Raw genomic sequence first — 20,821 nt, 5'->3', positions numbered from 1 at the left:
CTTTCCCAGCACTTCAGCCTCCGGCTCCCGGAAGTGCAGCTCTGTCCTCCAGGGGCGCTGCACTCGCCTCCTCGCTTCCGCTTCCGGTGTTTCCCCCTGCAGCCATGGCCGCCGCCGCCGCCGCCGGCGGTCCTGGGGCGCCCCTGTCCCCGGACGAATTGCTTCCGAAAGGCGATTCCGAAAAGACTGAGGAGGAGCTGGAAGAGGAAGACGATGAGGAGGTACTGGGGCCCTGCGGTGTGGGGCGGGGTGCGAGGTTACGGCCAGGGAACGGCCCGCCCGGGGGTGTGAGCTCCGCGTGCTGCGGGATTCGGACGAAGGCGCGTCGCGGAGCCCGGAGAGGTCGGAGGGGAGGTGTCTTCTCCGGGAGGCGGGGTTAGGGCCCCCACTGGGCCGGGGCGGGGTGCCCTAGCCCCAGGGGATGGTTGCCATTGCTTCAGTCAAGACTCGCGCCGCCTCCACCACAGCTAGATGAGACCCTGTCGGAGAGACTGTGGGGTCTGACGGAGATGTTCCCAGAGAGGGTCCGGTCCGCGGCTGGAGCCACTTTTGATCTCTCCCTCTTTGTGGCTCAGAAAATGTACAGGTAAGGGACGAGGGCAAAGACATTGGGATGTACCTGGGGTGCCTGAAGTGCCGTGAATGAGCATGGGCTTTGGAAGTAGCAGACCGGGGTTGGAGGCCAGCCTGCCATCTAGATCGCTGAGTGACCTTGGGCTGGTGGTTGCCTTAACCTTTCTTGGTCTCAATTTCCTTCCCCTAAAGTGGCAGTTCTTATGGGACAGGGTCGTTGGGAGGATCGTTTCACATTATGGGAGGTAATTATTGTGCCGTGTAAATACCTTTGTGAGAACTCAGGAGAATGTTAGAACTGCTGGCACGAGATAAACAGCCAGCAGAAACTGCTCATCCTGTTTCTGGTAGGGGTTATGGTGCGAGGGTTGGGTAGAACACGGGTATCAAAAACATGGGAGTTTAAGAGGGTTGGTTACTGGTTTCTTGGTGAAGCGATCTGTTTTTGTGTCTCGCTATCATGCTCACACTCCCTCCGCAGGTTTTCCAGGGCAGCCTTGTGGATTGGGACCACTTCCTTCATGATCCTGGTTCTTCCTGTTGTCTTTGAGACTGAGAAGTTGCAGATGGAGCAGCAGCAACAACTGCAGCAGCGGCAGGTGAGCCCAGTCCCTGGGCCTCTTGCCAGTGGTGGAGGTGCAAGGTGTTGATTTCCCAGCACCTGGGTAGACCAGCAGTTACTTGTGGGTAGAGATTGGGATCCAGCCCATGCCTTTAGGTACCCGACTGTGCTCAGCAGTTTGTGTAGAGCTTGTCTCCCCTGTCAGTTATAGTGGAAATGCAATCCCTAGGCTTGTATGATGCCTTATACTCCTCCTTTTCTTTTCCAGATACTTCTAGGGCCTAACACAGGGCTCTCAGGAGGAATGCCAGGGGCTCTACCTTCACTTCCTGGAAAGATCTAGATTGCTACTGCTATATGACTTGTCTTGGTGGGACAAGTTTGAAAATTCAATAGTGTTTGAACTGCTGATTATTTGGATTTTTTTTTTTTTTAAGTAACTCTGGCACATTGATCTATCTAAACCTGTTGGGGAGAATTCTCCCCAGTGTCTCACGGAGACTCCCAACTTGCAACTGTGCCCTCCACGCTGTCCCATTTCTTCTGTTCTCACTCTGATACCAGAGTGCAGCAGTGCAGACGGTTACTCCAGTTCTGGCCATCCCGCCCCTTTCACTAAATCACTCATGATCGGAAGATCTCACTGTCCCATTGTGGCACAGGAACTGATGCCACTGGGAAGGATGTACCCCAGTTTTGTTTTTAAGCATGGAGATGTTGGGAAGGGACATGCACACGATATGAAATACATTAATGCATTACAGCCGTAGTGTAAAGCAGCCACTGTGAATTTCTATGTTGGAAAGGAGGGAGGGCCGGGCAGCAGTTTCAACCATAGGATGGGGACTGTGGAGGACAGAGCAGGAGCTCATTTCCTCTGCCCATTTTGGCTATGAGAGACCGGTGTCTGTCTAAAAAAGAAAAAAAGTAAGTGCTCACTTTTTGTATTTAAATATTAAAAATGATTCCAATGGAAAGTGTCATCTATGTACTTGTGATACATATACCTCAAAATCACTTAGACTGTCCCTCACTTTCCTCTCAGCTCAGCTAGCACCACCATTTAACAGTGTTTGACCCCTTAGGCCCAAGTTAGTTAAACTTCCAAAAGTGAAAAAGATGTTTCATTTCTGGCCAAGAACCTTTTAATAGTAATCTTTGCCCTGAATTCAGGCAGTCATTTTCAGATCTACCAACAAAGGACTGGGTCCAGGTACTTGTAAGGTCTACGGTGACATACAGTCGTAAAGGATTTATAGGGAATGACATAGTACTAATATCTGGTCTAGGGAGGGAAGGGTGGCAAATAGAACTTTTTTGGTTTGTTCTTTTAAAAATAATTGCCGAGATGAGCTGATCATGAATCCAACTGTAGCCCTGTCTTTGAACTTTGCAGTTTTTCCATTTAACGAAAATTTTTATTAGCACTATAGTATTAATGGTACTGAGGTGTTTTGTATTTATCAGAATAATACAAGTTAGGGCATATAGTACTATTCCTATTTTACAGAGGAGGAAACAGTCACAGGAAGGTTAAGTAATTTGCCAGACTGCATAGGAAATGCTGGATCTGAGTTCAAATCCAGTAGGCCCTCTGCTGTGATCTTGACCTTGTTAACCAGAGAAAAACACTGGTCACTTGTCAGTGCTGGTAAAGAAAATTTGTACTTTGATTAGTTTTCCTCAGATTGTTGAGCCCAGTTTTTATAAACTGAAAAATGCCTCAGGCTTTTGAACCAAATCCTACTTAGTGAATAGCTTACCTGGATTTTTGAGGTGAGAGGTTTGACCAAAGCACAACATAGCTCTAAAGGTGACTTATGATGGTAGTGAGTTTTTCTTCTAAAGCATCGTCATCAAACTAAAGTTTACTTTTTTTCCCTTCTACATACATAATTACAGAATTCAGGCAGACAGATGGGAGATTTATGTACGGAGTTTTCCATTTTTAATATTTGGTTAAACAAAATACATCTTTTGTAAACAAACCCAGCACAAGGCCAACAAAAAAAGGAATAAAAGCAAGAAAAACAAAAAGCCTAGGGTTGCCCCTTACTGGGCATCAGGGTCAGGCCTGTCCCCTTCCTTAAAGGAAGTGGGGCTTTTTGCCCTTGGGCATCAGCATGGGTCCCTGTTCCTAAGCACCAAAATTGGATATGAACAGAGAAACCAGCCCTGAAATGTTTAAGCGTCTTTGCATATCCCATTGGCTCATGGACTCCAAGTGCACAGGGACTCCTCTGAAGTGCCATTTGCACAGGCCCAAGCAGATTGGTGGAGAGGAGTTTCCTCCTCCTCTCAGGAAATGGCTTACTATCACTGACAGTGCCCATGGGCCCAAGGTCCTGCTTGTGACAATCAGGTCGGCTGTAACTTCTGGCTGGTGGTGGTTGGAATGTCATTGTGCAGGGGTAAAGAGCTCCCTGTGGTGCCAAGCAGGTCTGGTATGGAAAATGGTGCAGAAGAGACTGCAGCCCGTTGCCGAGGGGGTGTGATGCAGTAGCCGCTTGGTGGCCTCTGTTAACTCAGCGTAAAAAACGGCCTTGTTGGATTGAAGGTACATGTGCAGAAAAAGTGCTGGTGTAAACATGCACTCCAGTCACAGTGGGGAGAAAGCCTCAGCTTCATCCTGTTAAGCTTGCTCAGGCTTGACATGCAAGCCCCAGGCTGGCTTTGCTGCTGGAGAGACGTTTGGCCAGTGGGGCAGCTCTCAGACCTGCCAAGACCACCAACGGTGGTAAGGGGTAGACAGGCTGTCTCTGCCTGCCCACCTGCCCCGAGGCAACCACAACCACTTTGGTGACACACAGTGTGGTAGGATACTTCCCCTCCTTCTGTTTTCCAAAGTTACAGGAGAAAAGTGGCCTACAACTATTTAAAGAGGTAGGGGGTGGATCAATTCTCATTGATTTGTAAAGGAAACTAAAGAAAGATGACAAATCCAGGTCCTATAACAATGCACGTAAACACCCAACTTGAGGGTTCTGATTCTTTCTTATCAGTATAGTGACTCCGAGCCTAGGACTTCTACCAATTCTAGATGCTCTTAATCTCTGAGTAGCTTATCTTCACAATACTTGCCTCACACAACTGTTTCTCAAACTAGTGGAATTGGATATCGAAAGTAGACTTGTTTCCTGATTTTGCCGGAGTGTGTCAACTGGGAAAACTGCCCTTTTGCCTGTCTGTGCCCCAGAGCCTCCGAAATCATTGTAGTGAAGTGGCAGGGACAATGCTGCAGTGAGGCCGACAGGCCATCCATGCCTGCCCCGGTCTGCCTTCCGCCATGACCTCTTAGGTATCTAGCTCACCCTGTCACACTAGAATATTGCAGGATTCAACCACCCGGCAAGGAATACTAGAGAATGTTTCATTAGAAAATTCCAAGGATGGCCATAAACCACCCTTAAAAATGGGGGTAATGGGTGGCATTAGGGTTGGAGACAGCACGCTGTACCACTGCTGGGATTTTGGAGATGGTTTCCTGAGAGGCCCTTACGCTCTGGGTCCGTCAAGCCAGTCACCCGGGCTTTGCATGTACTGTGTCTTCAGACCCACTGGTTGCCAGGAAAGGGGAAGTGGAGGCAGCATCTCCAGGTGAGTCACAGCAGCAGGGTTCTCCAGCAGAGCCTCTGTCAAGTTCTCGTAGGAATGGGGGAAATACGCTAGGACCCACCTGTCTTCCTCCTCTCTTCACTAAATAAGGGTCTTCCACAGCTTGCCCTAAGCACACAGAGCTCCTACCTTCCTGTCCCAGGAATGAGTAACGCTGGGTGGTTGGTTCTTGGAACAGTCCACACATCTGTCTGTCCTATTGCACTGTCCAATCTGAGGGGAAACCCAATGAGATGTTTGGGAAGTGGCAAGGGCAGACCCACTGTGTAGGCCACAGCACATGACGGAGGACTTGGGGACCGAGGTGAGGGAAGGTTGGGTAGAACGGCGTTACACATCAGCCCTCCAACTCTGACGGGCCTCCACCTCTTCTGGCACCACCAGCAGAAGTTCACAGTTCTTTCCTCGCAAGTGATGTTTGAGAAATTTCCTACGGGAACAAAGGGTAGACGAGAGAGAAAATGAAATGCTGGTAAAACTGCAAATTCTAGTCTCGGGGCCGCGTGCTCCCCAGTGTCCTCATCCTTTCAACCTGTCCAGTTCATTTCTAACCTGAATTTTCACTCATCCTCATGGAACTGCCAACAGCATCTAGTTCTGTGAGGAACAGAGCCGGCCCAAAGTACTCAAGTAAGGGACTTCTCTTTGTTTAAAAAAAAAGTTTCTTCTTTGGTCTCAGGGAAATTGAGCCCTCTCTGGTCTAAACGTCTGCCTTCCTTCTGAACTGGCAGCTGTACCATCCCAGTTGTCTAAGTGAAGACAATGTTACGATGCCAGTCCTCCCAGACCAGAAGGCCAGCGTTCTGGGTGCTGGAACTTCTCTACCAAAGGGACGTCACATCCTCATGGGCCATCAAAGATACAGGTCTTTCAGGTCTGAGACCCTGAGTCTAAGCGGGGCGGGGAGAGGACGCAAGGAGCTAGGGATTTCGTCTCCTTTGTCAAAGAACCAAAGATGGGCTCAACTTCCCCAGTGCACCAATGGAAGGAGCCTGGCCCATTTGCAACAGGTACCTGAGCTCGCTCTCGCCTCCAATCCACTCGGGCATCTTCAGTTTGGAGTCGAGGTTGTAGTAGGCACCTCCCACCTCTCGAACACAGATCCAGTGCTGCCTTTTGAGAGGCAACTTCAGCGGACCCCAGCATAGGCTGGAGGGCAGATTCATGATGAAGCCCATGACGTTCGTGAGAGCAATGGCACTGACGTCCCTGCAGAAGAGAAACGGCGTCAGCCTCCGAGGCGGTCAAGTCCCCAAGGTTCCCGTCGGGAACACCTCCCCACTCGCGCCCGAGTTCTCATCTCAAGCCTGGTTCAGATTACCTGCGCTTGTCCCACCAGACAGCTTCATAGCCTTTGGTTTGAAGTGCTGCCATAATGACGTTCACATCGTAGTTCCCATTTCCCAGCATGCTCTTCTTGTGGGGGGTCACCATGGTGTTTGGAGACAACCTACAAATGTGAAAGGAGGGCTGAGATGTGTGGGCTGCCCAACCCCTCCTGCCCGGCACGCCACGGACACCTTCCACTACCGCCCCTGGAAGCTTCTTTCCCCATTCAGTACAAGGTAACCACTTTTTACCCAAGTATTCTATAGTTTAGGCTCCTACTGCCCTAGAGATTACCTCTTTTTATGCAAAACATTAATTCAGTAGTGGTAGGGCCTACCTGCTGTCATTCACAAAGTCAGTGGACCCAAACCATGTTTCAGAAGAGGTCTCCTTTATGAAACTCCCAGCCTACCTATTTCTACAGTCTTCTTCCTTGCTGATCTTGCTGCCTTAATACAGCCATTTTTTTTTTTTTTTAATTTATGTGACAGAGAGACAGCCAGCGAGAGAGGGAACACAGCAGGGGGAGTGGGAGAGGAAGAAGCAGGCTCCCAGCGGAGGAGCCCGATGTGGGACTCGATCCCGCAACACCGGGATCACGCCCTGAGCCAAAGGCAGATGCTTAATGACTGCGCTACCCAGGCGCCCCCAGCCATTTTTCTTAAACATTAGAAAAGAGTAATTGATATTTTCATTTGCATAGGTAGTATTTGTTGCTACTCTTTTAGTTTAAAAAATTTTTTTAAACTTCAATTAACATATAACATTATTAGTTTCAGAGGTAGAGTTTCATGATTCGTCAGTCTTATATAATACCAGTGCTCATTTCATCACGTGCCCTCCTTAATGCCCATCACCCACCCATCTCCCCTCCAGCACCCTCAGTCCACTTCCCATAATCAAGAGTCTCTCAAGGTTTGTCTCCCTCTCTGATTTCATCTTGTTTTATTTTTTCCTCTCTTCCCCTATGATCCTGTTTTGTTTCTTAAATCCCACATATGAGTGAGATCACACAACTGTCTTTCTCTGATTGACTTCTGTCACTTAGCATAATACCTTCTAGTTCCATCCACATCGTCACAAATGGCAAGATTTCATTTTTTTTTTTGACGGCTAAGTGGTATTCCCTGGTGTATATATAAACCACATCTTCTTTATCCATTCATCTATTGATGGACGTCTGTGCTGTTTCCAGAGTTTAGCTATTGTGGACACTGCTGCTATAAACACTGGCTTTCAGGTGCCCCTTTGGATCAAAATATCTGTATCTTTGGGGTAAATACCCAGTTGCTAGGTCATAGGGTAGTTCTATTTTCAACTTTTTGAGGAGGCTCCATACTGTTTTCCAGAGTGGCTGCACCAACTTGCATTTCCCCCCAACAGTGTGAGAGGGTTCCCCTTTCTCCGCATCCTTGCCAACATCTGTCATTTCCTGACTTGTTAATTTTAACCATTCTGACTGGTGGTGAGGTGGTATCTCATTGTGGTTTTGATTTGTATTTCCCTGATGCCAAGTAATATTGAACATTTTTTTTCATGTGTCTGTTGGCCATCTGGATGTCCTCCTTGGAGAAATGTCTGTTCGTGTCTTCTACCCATTTCTTGATTGGGTCATTTGTTCTTTGGGTGTTGAGTTTGGTAAGTTCTTTATAGATTTTGGATACTAGCCCTTTATCTGATAAGACATTTGCAACTACCTTCTCCCATTCTGTCGGCTGTCTTTTGGTTTTTGTCGACTGTTTGCTTTGCTGTGCCAAAGCTTTTAATCTTGAAGTCCCAGTAGTTCATTTTTGCCTTTGTTTCCCTTGCCTTTGGAGACGTTGTCTAGCAAGAAGTTGCTGCGGCCGAGGTCAGAGGTTGCTGCCTGTGTTCTCCTCTAGGATTTTGATGGATTCCTGCCTCACATTTAGGTCTTTTATCCATCTGAGTCTATTTTTGTGTATGGTGTAAGGAAATGGTTCAGTTTCATTCTTCTGCATGTGGCTGTCCAATTTTCCCAACACCATTTGTTGAACAGACTGTCTTTTTCCACTGGATATTCTTTCCTGCTTTGTCAAAGATTAGTTGACCACAGAGTTGAGGGTCCATTTCTGGGTTCTCTATTCTGTTCCACTATCTATGTATAGTCTGTTTTTGTGCCAGAACCATACCGTCCCGATGATTATAGCTTTGTAATAAAGCTTGAAGTCTGGCATTGTGATGCCACCAGCTTTGGTTTTCTTTTTCAACACACCTTTGGCTATTTGGGGTCTTTTCTGGTTCCATACAAATTTTAGGGCTGTTCCAGCTCTGTGAAAAAAGCTGATGGTATTTTGATAGGGATTGCACGGAATGTATAGATTGCTCTAGATAGCATAGACATTTTAAGAATGTTTGTTCTTCCAACCCATGAGCATGAAACATTTTCCCCTTTCTTTGTGTCTTCCTCAATTTCTTTCATGAGTGTTCTATAGTTTTGAGTACCGCTCCTCTGCCTATTTGGTTAGGTTTATTCCTAGGTATTTTATGGTTTTGGGTGCAACTGTAAACAGGATCGACTCTGTACTTTCTCTTTATTCTCCCTGTTGGTGTATAGAAATGCAATTGATTTCTGAGCGTTGGTTTTATATCCTGCCACTTTACTGAATTCCTGTATGAGTTCTAGCAATTTTGGGGTTGAGTCTTTTGGGTTTTCCACATAGAGTATCATGTCATCCACAAAAATCTGCAGATCTGGATGCCTTTTATTTCTTTTTGTTGTCTGATTGCCGAAGCTAGGACTTCTAGTACTACGTTGAACAGCAGTGGTGATAGTGGACATCCCTGCTGTGTTCCTGACCTTAGGGGAAAAACTCTAAGTTTTTCCCCACTGAGAATGATATTTGCTGTGGGTTTTTCAGTGCTGGTTGTGATCTCTCCTCTTTCATTCATGATTTTATTTATTTGGGTCCTTTCTCTTTTGTTTTTGGTAAGTCTGGCCAGGGGTTTATCAATCTTACTAATTCTTTCAAAGAACCAGCTCCTAGTTTCACTGATCTGTTCTACTGTTCTTTTGGTTTCTATTTCATTGAATTCTCTAATCTTTATTAATTCTCTTCTCCTGATGGTTTTAGGCCTTATTTACTGTTCTTTCTCTAGCTCCTTTAGGTGTAAGGTTAGGTTGTGTATTTGAGACCTTTCTTGTCCTTGAGAAAGGCTTGTGTTGCTATATACTCCCCTGTTAGGACTGCCTTTGCTACATCCCAAAGGTTTTGAACAGTTGTGTTTTCATTTTCATTTATTTCCATGAATTTTTAAAATTCTTCTTTAATTTCCTGGTTGACCCATTCATTCTTTAGCAGGATGCTTTTTAGCCTTCATGTATTTGAGTTCTTTCCAAATTTCCTCTTGTGTTTGAGTTCCAGTTTCAAAGCACTGTGGTCCAAAAATATGCAGGGAATGATCCCAATCTTTTGGTACCAGTTGAGACCCGATTTGTGACCCAATACTCTGGAGAATGGTCCATGTACACTCAAGAAGAATGTGCATTATGTTGTTTAGGATGGAGTGCTCTGAATATATCTGTGAAATCCGTCTGGTCCAGTGTGTCATTCCTTGTTATCTTCTGCTTAGATCTCTCCATTGCAGTGAGTGGAATGTTAAAGTCCCCTAGTATTATTGTATTATTATCAATGTATTTCTTTAATTTTATTAATTGGTTTATATAATTGGCTGCTCCCGTGTTAGGGGCATAAATATTTACAATTGTTAGATCTTTTTGGATAGACCCTTTAATTATGATATAGTCCTTCCTCATCTCTTATTACAGTCTTTTGTTTAAAATCTAATTTGTCCGGGGGCGCCTGGGTGGCTCACTCGGTAAGCATCTGCCTTCGGCTCAGGGTGTGATACCGGCATTCTGGGATCGAGCCCCACATCAGGCTCCTCCACTGGAAGCCTGCTTCTTCCTCTTCCACTCCCCCTGGCTTGTGTTCCCTCTCTCGCTGGCTGTCTCTATCTCTGTCAAATAAAAACTCTTAAAACAAATTTTTTTTAATCTAATTTGTCTGATGTAAGGATTTCCACCTCAGCTTTCTTTTGATGTCCATTAGCCTGATAAATGGTACCCCTCACTTTCAATCTGGAGGCGTGTGTGGGTCTAAAATGAGTCTAAGACAGCTTATTGATGAGTCTTGCTTTTTTATCCAATCTGATATCCTGTGTCTTTTGATTGGAGCGTTTAGCCCATTTACAGAGTAAATTTCAGAGTAACTACTGAAAGATATGAATTTAGTGCCACTGTATTACCTGTAAAGTCACTGTTTCTGTATATTGTCTCTGTTCCCTTCTGGTCTATGTTACTTTTAAGCCCCCAAATCCCTCTCTTCATTTAAGGGACCCCCTTTAATATTTCTTGCAGGGCTGGTTTAGTGATCACAAATTCTTTTAGTTTCTGTTTGTCCTGGAAGCTTTTTATCTCTCCTTCTAGTTTCACTACTGTATGTCAGGGTGTTAACCTATTTTTATTGATTTTGAGGGGGATTCTCTGTGCCTCCTGGACTTGAATGCCTGTTTCCTTCCCCAGATTAGGGAAGTCCTCCATAATAATTTGCTCCAATATACTTTCTGCCCCCCCGCCTCCACTTCTTCTGGGATCCCAATTATTTTAATATTGCTTCGCTTTATGGTATCACTTATCTCTCAAATTCTCCCCTTGTGATCCAGTAGTTGTTTATGTTTTTCTCAGCTTCTTTATTCTCCATCATTTTGTCTTCTATATCACTAATTCTCTCTTCTGTCTCATTTATCCTAGCACTTACAGCCTCCGTATGTGGTTGCATCTCATTAGTAGCCTTTTTGATTTGGACTTGATTAGATTTTAGTTCTTTTATTTCTCCAGAAAGGGGTTCTCTAATGTCTTCTATGCTTTTTTCAAGCCCAGCTAGCATCTTTATAATCGTTATTCTAACTCGAGTTCCCACATCTTACTTATATTCATACTGATTAGGTCCCTGGCTATCAGTACTGCCTCCTGTTCTCTTTTTTGAGGTGAGTTTTTCTGTATTTGTCATTCTGTCCAAAGAATAGACGAACGAGAGAACAAAATACTAAAATGGCAACAATGACAGCAGACAAATATACACTAATCAGAAGAAACCTGAAACTGAAAAAAAAAATTAAATTAAAAAGAGAGAGAGAGAGTATAATCAGACAGATGAACTGAACAGAGCAACACATGGGATCCTGTGTGTATTTTGGTCTATTTGTTAGAAAACTAGATCCCAAATTGTGAAGAAGGAAAAACTTATATATGTTCAAAAATAAATACAATGAAAGGATAGAATGTAACCATAAAAATGAAAATTAAAAGACAAAAGAAAAAAAAAGAAAAAAAAAGGAGGAATATAAACAGGTGAACAGAACAATACACTATATCCTGAGTATATTTTGGCTTTAGTTTGTTAGAAAAACTACATCTCAAAATTGTAAAGAACGAAAAACATAGATATACAAAAATAAAATTAAATGCAATGAAAAGACAAAATGTAACTGTAAAAATGAAAATTAAAAAAGATTTAATAGAAGAGTTGATAAAAGAAGAAATTGGTTGAAAAAGGAAAGAGAAAAAAATTAAAATGGAAAGACTAAAGAATCATGAGAAGAACCCATGAATTCTGTATACTATTCCCCCCAGCACTGGAGTTTTGCAGTTCTGGGTTATCAGTAAACTTGGTCTTCGCGGGACATTCTTGCTGATTTTCTCGAGGAGGGGCCTGTTGCACTGATTCTCAGATGTCTTTGCCTTGGCCAAACTGCACCACCCTTGCCTGGGGCCAGGCTGAGTAAGGCTCTGGATTGCTCTCCGTAGATACTTGTTCCCTGAAGGCTTTCTATGCTGCTTTAGAGGATGAGAATGAAAATGTGGCCTCCCAATCTTCAGCCCCTGCCCCTGAGCTAAGAGCTCAGGGTCTCACTCCTCAGTGAGCCCTCAGGGAAAAGCAGTCAATCCCGCCTGTCTCCCTGGTCTCTGTCTGCTCTCCATGCTCACCCAGTCTGTGACCGCGCGTTTCCGTCTCAGGTACATGACCCATTTTCAGTCTCCAAACCCTGAAGACTCCTGTGGTATGCACCTGCACCGCTCCTCCCCAGGGGAAGAAGGGGGTCTTGCCTTGGTTCTGCCGCTCTCTGGGCTCCTGCTCAGAGAGCGGATCATGGTATATGGTAACCCTGAGTTGAGAGCCCACTCCTGGGCTCACTGATTGCAGCTGGCTTCCCTGCTCCGATGTCTGGGAGCTCTGCCGTACTCAGGCCACCCCCGGTTCTCCTGTGACCCCTGGGATCCTGAGACCGCACTGAACCACCTAGGATTCCGCCTCGCCACCTGAGCACCCTTCAGGCAGCGACGTCCCTTACTGGAGTAGACTTCTCTAAGTTCCGATTCTGCTGCTCCATCACTTTCCTCGGCTGGCTTACAGAGCCCCCCCCCCCCACCGCGGTTTATCTTCAGATATATCGCCTCGGGTTCACTTCTCCGCACCTCCTAACTTGTAGAAGGTGGTCGCTTTTCTATTTATAGAGTTGCAGCTACGCTTTTCTTAGATCTTTGGTTGAGTGTGCCGGTGTTCAGAATGATCTGATAGCTATCGAGCTGAATCCCTGGGACCAGGTGAAACTAAGGTCTCCGACTCCTCTGCCATCTTGGACTCTCTCCTTTTTTTTTTTTTTTTTTTTTAACAGTTTAGATGCTTTCTATTTAAGGCTTGCACACTTGGTAATCGTTAATCTTTAAATACTCCAAGGCACACAGAGGCTCAGGCAGGTAACATACACGTATGAACGGGGGCCAAATGGAAAGCAGTGAGAAGTAGTAAGACCTATACTGAACTGGAATGCGTGAGCCACCCAAAGTATTTCAAATAAGTGTGTGTGTGTAAAATGCTTGAATAAAACATTAAAAAAATTAAAACACAAACAATTAAATGAAAAAAATGAACGTGCCAAACAAAACTAAACTGGCCCACCCAGCTCTAAGTCATCGTTGGCCAGGCCTTATCAGCCGCTCCTTCATCTCAAGGCAAGGGCAGCAGCTCTAAAAGCATTTCCAGTCCTATGATTTTGCTTTCATAGGCTGGTCAGGCCAGCAGGACCCAAGCGAAGGCCATCTTGCAGGAAGGCGTGGACTGCTTCCACCTTGGTGTGAAGGGGAAGAAGGGAAACGGGGTGAGTTTCTCAGGAATAAAAGCAGAAGGCAGATGTCCAGGAGACTGCTAAGGGCCATCTTTATTTTATTTTATTTTTAAGATTTTATTTATTTATTCATTTGACAGAGAGAGACAGCCAGCGAGAGAGGGAACACAAGCAGGGGGAGTGGGAGAGGAAGAAGCAGGCTCATAGCGGGAGAGCCTGATGTGGGGCTCGATCCCATAACGCCGGGATCATGTCCTGAGCCGAAGGCAGACGCTTAACCGCTGTGCCACCCAGGCACCCAAGCGCCATCTTTAGAAGAGAATCATGACTTTAGGTCAACTCCGAACACTCAAGAAATCTTACTAGAGTTTTTTTTTTTTTTTAAACTTTTCTATAAAGAGCAACCATTATATTTTCTTTTCTTTTCTTTTTTTTTTTTTTAAAGATTTTATTTATTTGACAGAGAGAGAGACAGCCAGCGAGAGAGGGAACACAAGCAGGAGGAAGAAGCAGGCTTCCAGTGGAAGAGCCTGACATGGGGCTTGATCCCAGAACCCCGGGATCACGCCCTGAGCCGAAGGCAGACGCTTAACGACTGAGCCACCCAGGTGCCCCCATACTGATATTTTTCAAACATAAAACATTCCTTCCAACTGCTTAAGCCCTCCAATGGCTCCCAGAGCACTTAAATACAGTCTAAATTACTTCCTTTCCCTGCAAGGCCCTCAGAACACTGCTGACCACATTCCTACCTCCTCTAACACACACACATCTGCTCCCTACTGCTTAAACACACAAAACTCCTTCCCACCTGAGGGCCTTTGCACACACCGTTTCAGCCCTCTGGAAAGTTCTTCCCCTAGATCGACACTTGGTTTGCTCCTTATTATCTGGATCTCAAGTGTTAGTGCATTGGAGGCCTTTTTTGACCACCCAGTCTTCAGTTTTTTCCAGGCACCAACTCTTATTCCACCTGCTTTAATTACAGCCCTGTTACTACCCGACACATCTGTTTTCCACACTAGAATGACAACAGGGGCCTTCTCTATCCTGTTAGGACTATATCACCAGGACCCAAAGAGTGCCTGGCACATGACGGGTGCTCAAGAAATGTTTACTGACATGCTTACCATGTTCGTTTTGCTACTCTATCTCTTTCTTTGTAAACACTGGTAGCAGACCCTTAAGAAGAGCCTGTGAGCTTGTCTCCAGAGCTAGCAAAGGGGATCAGAGGACACAAAACTTCACTCTGCAACCAAATTGCATTTTACTGTAACCATAACTACCATTTATTGAAAAATTCCATGCTACACCCAATGCAAGATGCTTTTATGTATATTGCATTTAATTTCCACAATAAACTATAAAGCTATAAATTATTTCCATTTTATAGGTTTAAAAAACTGAAGTTTGGTGATTTAAAATGGTGACTTGCCTGTGATCACTTATCTCATAAATGACAGAACTAGCATTCATAGTCAGGTTTGTCTGACTCCAACGTTGTGCTTGCTGTCTCATGGTGAGGACTCAAGAACCAGAGCGGGTGGTGGCAGCGGGGGGGGGGAAGGAAAGGCCAGTAGACTCCCTGGGGCCTGGGCCTAAAATGCAGCTTCAGAGGACAAGGCTCTCAGTGCGCTCTTGTATTAAATAAGAAAGCAAGCATATGAAAGCAAGCCTAGCTCAAGGTGTATCAAGTTCCTTCCCCTTCACCAATTTTTCAATAGCTTCTCCCCACTTTCGGTGAAGTCTCCAGCCAGGAGATGCATGAAGGCTCCAACAAAGAAACTTCTGGGTCTTTTACCTTGTTCACCATTTAACTCCCTACCAAGCTCAAAACTTGGGAGCCATGCTTTCCTCAGTGTGCTCCCAGATGACCACAGAAGGTGTTCAATACATTAATGGCTGAAAGAATCAAGTAAAAAGTTTCCTACAGGAACCTGTGGAACCCCTAATATGCTAATATTCACCTTGAGTCTTGAGACAGGGTAGATTTCAGTTCCCAAACATACCTGACCAAACATTTTTTTTGAGGTGCACCTTACAGCAGTGTTCCCAGGGTCTCTTCTCCATGTCCCACATCTTCTATCTCAGATTCTAACCCTCTACTGTCTGTTCCCATTCGCTCTCCCCAAACTGGAGCTTCCTTGCCCCATATCTGGGCTTTTGACACAGTTGCTAAATTGATCTCCTTGTTCCCAAACTCTGCTTCCACCAAGGTACCTATATGTTCCTGCCTCATTCACCAAGTTATCATTTCACTCTCTCATGTAAGAACTGCCACTGGAACCAACTGCCCACTGGCTAACTCCAACTCTCCCGGCCCTCCTGGGCCTGCCGTTCTCCTCTCCTTGGGCTTTAAGTGCACTTCAGACACCATGACCATGTGGCCTCTATTTTTCCTGCTCAAGCCAAATCCTAAAACTTCTTCAAGGTCAATGTCACATCCTACCTCTTCCATGGAATCTTTCCTGGCTTCTGTGTAGAAGAGAGAGAGAGATGGAGAGGACCACACATTATCCTAGCAAGCAGCACCAACAGTAACTGTGAGATTTAACCTTTGTGCCTGTTCGCCTATCTGTAACAATGGGAATAATCTGCATCTTACAAGACCATGAAAGAATTCCCTTACCTTATACATGTCCAACCAAAGAGCAAATTCCCGAAGCACAGGGGATGGTTCTTCTACTCTGTAGCCCTCCCAGCAAAGCAGTGGCAACTGAATAAACATGTGTTGGCCTAGAAGATATCACTATAGGGAATGCGGAGAACGGCCTCCATTTCATTCCTAGAGTGGTCACTTGAGTACGTGGGGTCCACCCGGTGTGCCATTATACCAGCACTCATTTCTATTTAGCAGTATCCGGGTGCCCACTGTGTTAGCTACTCTTAGGAGCTTTAGCTCTGAATCCTTCCAACAGTCTTAAGACAGAACTTAATCTCACCGTGTTAAGAAGGAAGCTGAGGGGCAGCGTGGCTACAGGGACTCGCACGGTCCTGGGCAGCAGGTGAGTGACACACAATAGTCTCCCACATAGTTCAACACACGGGTCCCACTGAATTCCACGGTGTCCTGTTCTGTGGTTCTTTTCTTGAGACTCCTCGGCAAACTCCTGTTCAGGACTGTCTTCAGGATTTGGACAGAAGTTCTTTTTTTAAAGATTTTATTTATTTATTTATTTGACAGAGAGAGACAGCCAGCGAGAGAGGGAACACAGGCAGGGGCTGTAGGAGAGGAAGAAGCAGGCTCCCAGCGGAGGAGCCTGATGCGGGGCTTGATCCCGTAATGCTGGGCTCACGCCCTGAGCCGAAGGCAGACGCTTAACCGCTGTGCCACCCAGGTGCCCCTGGATAGAAGTTCTGGACTAGAAAGCAAGCCTCACTCCCGTCGTCACAGCCACAGGTTAGAGCCATGGGATTTGAAGTGATCTCTAAGTGAGAAGATAGGCTGTAGCCACATCTCACTAAAGCCTATGCCCTCAGGTGAGTTCCTGGTCCTCCCTCGTGGTTATTCCTGTGTCTGGCTACGGTGAGGATTTCAGAGTTTAACAAAAAGGAGTGGAGACATTCATCAAGATTCCTTTTTTAATTATTATTTTCCTTTTTATCAGGTCTGAAGAAATGTGACCTTAGAAAACACGTCTCAGAACTTCCTGATGTGTCTTTAAATTATTAAATACATATAAAGCACAGATCATAGCGCCAGGCACATCAGTGTACCTGTAGGTGTTGGCCATGACGACGATGTGTTTGCCTGGCTCTTGGACAAAATGATTTACATCTCTAGAGGTTAACACTCTACACCTTTTAGCAATTTACCACCGCCACACCTTTAAATGTGGCTCCTTCCACTTGCTCAGGGACCTTTCAATGAGGAGGCTGGACTTCTCCTCTGCCGGTGGTTCACCAATGTCTAACATCTCTTCGTCCCTTCCCGCTTGCATTAGATTTTCCAAGTGGTTTTCATCTACTTAGATTTCAACAGCTATTTTAGGGGGAGGGGAGGGATACATACCTAGCTGCAAGAACATTTCATTACTGAACAACTGAGATCAGTCTAGTGAAAACGGTTTGAGGCTGAGAATTTTCCAAATAACTCAGCAAAGCTGCTACTACATTATTTGACTTTTAAATCCTTCCTTTTTCAAAGCACAGGCACATATATGATGAGATGTGCGAGATCAGACATCCACATCTGTGTATGTGCACGATGACGCCTGTCCAGTTTCTGAGCTTTTCTCTAATTTCACATGTTGAAAACTGATCCTTTTCAAACCAATGACCTCTTCTGCCACTGTGTTCAAATCCTTGACTGAGACTCTGCCACCTTGACTCCTCTCTTCCCCATCCCCATGCTGCTGGGCCATTGGCTTTACTTTTTCTTACCCCCTACTCATTTCTGTTCCAAACATGAGTCATCTCATATCCACAACTGCACTGAAACTCCACCCTGCTTTTATATTTCTCTTTTATCTGGCTAAAATTCGACTGCTAGGATGAACTTCCTCTCAACAAACAGCATTCATCAAACATTTTCTCCCGTTTCTCCCATTCATCAGCCCCATCTTCAAAAGAGCATAAAACTTTGTATCTGGGAATTTAAAATTATCTAGCTTAACCTGCCAACATTACTATTCTTTCCATTAAGATCCAAACAGATCATCTTTTCCCTTTCAAATGGCTCTAAATTCCAGGGTTCTAACTTCGCCAAGTTTATTCTCAAGGTCTGGTCAATGTGGAGTTCTGGGATGCACTTAGTGGCTGAGTCCTGTTGAACTTGTTTTCCCTACAGTGCCTAGCAGTGCTTGGCATGCCGTAGGCCACTAGTTAATGTTTGTTTATAAAATTCCATCTTCTCTTCCTCACCTCTTCTCCCTTTCCTCTATCCCTTTCGTGCTTCTTTGTTTCTCTTTATCCACACCAAATCTTTCCATACAAAATGCTCTACAGAGAACTCCACCTCTGGAGTGGAAACTGAGTATATTTTCTTACATCCTGGTTTGCTGTTACTTTGAGATGGATCTTTACCTTGTGCTGATGGAAATTGGGGCGTGTAGTATAAATTTGCTAAAGCTTTAGTAGCCAGGAATAAACTCTGGTTCCATGTGAGTGTTTAGCAAATATTTAGCATTCTTTCATTCAGGGAAAAGCACACTGAAAGAGTTATCCACAAACAGCAATTATCCACAAACAGCTTATAATCATAGTCCGAATCTTTAGACCCAGGCCCAACTTACTAGCAGGGTGGTCGGGTACTTTTGATACAATTGCTCTCCGTGCCTTTCCCAATACTCAGGAAGTAGCAGAGCAGACGTACTGCTGTGTCCACCCAGACACTGCAGAACTAATTCTCAAACCCTTTGATAAAAGAATCTTAGAACATCAAAGTAGAGAGAGAAAGAGCTGAACTTCTATCAACCTGTCAGGCAGCATTCAGCAAAGTGGGTAAAAAGGCCATTGAAAATGAAGTAGAAAGGGGAAGAGATCTAGAGTCAGCTTCAAATCATAGCTTTGCTACTTAGAAGCTATTTGGGCAAACTACCAGACCTTTCTGCCTGTTGCTCTATCAGTAAAATAGAAACAGTAAAATAACTGCTGGCAGGGCTATACAAAGCAATGTAAGAAAAGCACCAAGGCCAGCACATGGCCTCAGAGAAAAACTGAGCACTGTGTATAGCTGAGCACCTTCCTTATAAAACCCACAGCATTCCACCTCTGATGACAGGTGACTGTGTACAGATCTTGTCCCCCTTCGAGACTGTCACCTCTTGGGGGCAGGACTTGAGAGGCATTACAGCATAGTGGTCAACAGCACAGATCCAAACCTGAATTCAAACTCCGCTCCATCTCTTGTTATGTTACCTCAGGCAAATTACTGAACTTCTCTGAGCCCTATGTCCATAAAATGGAAATAACACATATTCCATGGGATCATTGAGGGGAACACAGGAGATGACACAACTAAGGGTTTTAGCACTGTGCCTTGCCTATAGTAAGTGCTCAATGAGAGTCATTATTTTCCCCATCTCTGTATCCCCTATACCTGCTAACGACATATCGCTAATTAATACCTGTTGAAGGTTTAGGTAGCTGAGACATTGCCCCACCCACAGAAATTCAGAAATAGCAAAAAGTGTAAAAATGCCAAGGAGAAGGGGTCTCCTACCTCTGGAAAATCTCTTGCAGCGTTTCCCGGGTGAAGGCATTGCTGTCCTGGAAGACGTTATTGAGGGCATGCAGGGCACAAAGCTCCCTGCGCTGTTTCTCATGGTAGATTTGTGGGGGTGCTGCCTGGGGCAGCTCCAAAGATTCAGATTTGGCCTTGTCTCCTTTCCATGGCACGCAACTCATGTTTTCGTTTTAGGTTCCAGAGAGGGCTAAAAACACCCCACCCTTCCCTCCAGAGGAAGAATGTAAGCTTCTCAGTCTTTTCAGGATTCCTGAGATCCACCTTATTTTCTGGAGTCCATGATTTATGCTTTGTCACGGGGAGAAAGGTTGGAATCAAAAGGAAAAAAAAAATCCACCTCCATCAATAGATCACTTTTGGATTAGTGTATTTCGCCACCACTGTCAAAGTGCAGAATTTTTAAAAAATCATAGATCTAAGATGTTGTTTCCCTTCTTCTATCCCCCTCCAAAAAAACCCCCCAAAGCCCCAAAATTTTCTTGCCGTATTTTCCTCTCTGCAAATGCCAACCAGGCCTCAATGCAGGAGGACCGAACGGAATTGGTCACATCGCTCCTTTTCTTCCATTTCTTTCAAACCGCAACGCCACTGACTCAGGAGACAAGGCCTAGGTGGTGAGTAAAACGCAAAATTCGAGCAGCTAGCGAGGGCCGGCCAGCGTGGGATCGCGGGCCGAGCTGGAGCCTCGGGGGCTGCTCTCCATCCCCTCGGGTGCGGTGGGGCCCCGCAGGACACGGGCCGAGGCGGGGGCGGCTCCCTCGGAACGCGCGGACTCTCTCGCCCTCTCGCTGCGGCCCTGCGGAGGAGACAACCCGGGTCAGCGCCCGCCGCGGAGACCCAGGCTGGCGGGGTAAGTGGTGGGGCGGGTCCGGCCGCAGCCCGAGGGAAGGTCCTGCGCAGCGACTGGCAGGCCCGCGAGGGGTGGGGTCGGGCCCACCCGGCTCGCCTCGCCGCCCACACCCCAACCTCCCCGCCCATCACGTGAGTGCAAGCCGACACGCCCTCCCGCCGCTGCCCCTACCCTTGCCACGGGTCGCCCCCTCACCGCTGCAGGCCGCCACCTGGCGCTGCGGGCCGCCACCTGGGCCGCGCTCGGGCGGGCGGGCGAGCGCGCACCTGAGCCGGACGTCAGCGGCCCTCGCCGGGCGCGTGCTCCGGAAACGCCCTCCTGCGCCGTCCCCGCTCCCGCCCGCCGCGGCGTCACGTATGACGTCAGCCTGTCGTCAGGCGGCGCCGGCTTTAAGGCCGCGGCTGCCACCCGTCGGTTGAATGGGTGTGGGTGGTGATGGGCGGCCGGTGCGGGGCGCGGTCGGGGTCCGCGGGCCGTGGAGCGGCGAGAGCTGGTTCCCGGCCCCTGGGTTCGGTTTTTTCCGGCGCTGAGTAGGGCGGGGCGGCCGGCCGGAGTCTCG

At 46.3% G+C, this 20,821-nt stretch overlaps 2 protein-coding genes across 5 annotated transcripts; one reads left to right on the top strand and one right to left on the bottom strand.

Moving 5' to 3' along the window:
* Positions 1–63: 63 nt before the first annotated feature.
* On the top strand, positions 64–1,571 carry TOMM22 (translocase of outer mitochondrial membrane 22). 2 transcript variants are annotated; one of them, XM_045779737.2, is made up of 4 exons: positions 64–221; positions 468–586; positions 1,055–1,172; positions 1,404–1,571. In XM_045779737.2, exons 1-4 carry the CDS (start codon positions 105–107, stop codon positions 1,476–1,478), a joined length of 429 nt encoding a protein of 142 aa, XP_045635693.2. In that variant the 5' UTR covers positions 64–104; the 3' UTR covers positions 1,479–1,571. The 2 variants fall into 2 exon arrangements, with proteins under 2 accessions (XP_045635693.2, XP_045635692.2); XM_045779736.2 differs by having other exon boundaries at positions 74–221; positions 441–586.
* On the bottom strand, positions 1,547–20,781 carry JOSD1 (Josephin domain containing 1). 3 transcript variants are annotated; one of them, XM_045779733.2, is made up of 5 exons: positions 20,434–20,781; positions 19,389–20,208; positions 6,072–6,200; positions 5,765–5,959; positions 1,547–5,180 (listed from the first exon to the last, which is right to left on the bottom strand). In XM_045779733.2, the coding sequence occupies exons 2-5, from the start codon at positions 19,571–19,573 to the stop codon at positions 5,081–5,083; spliced, it is 609 nt and encodes a 202-aa protein (XP_045635689.1). In that variant the 5' UTR covers positions 19,574–20,208; positions 20,434–20,781; the 3' UTR covers positions 1,547–5,080. The 3 variants fall into 3 exon arrangements, with proteins under 3 accessions (XP_045635689.1, XP_045635688.1, XP_045635691.1); XM_045779732.2 differs by having other exon boundaries at positions 20,458–20,781; XM_045779735.2 differs by having other exon boundaries at positions 20,529–20,545.
* Positions 20,782–20,821: the final 40 nt, after the last annotated feature.

Source organism: Ursus americanus, chromosome 17, assembly GCF_024610735.1.
Source record: "Ursus americanus isolate L20-20 chromosome 17, mUrsAme1.1.p, whole genome shotgun sequence".
NCBI lineage: Eukaryota > Metazoa > Chordata > Mammalia > Carnivora > Ursidae > Ursus > Ursus americanus.
Note: the sequence above shows the minus strand (reverse complement) of the source record. Positions and strands in the feature narration are given on the sequence as shown.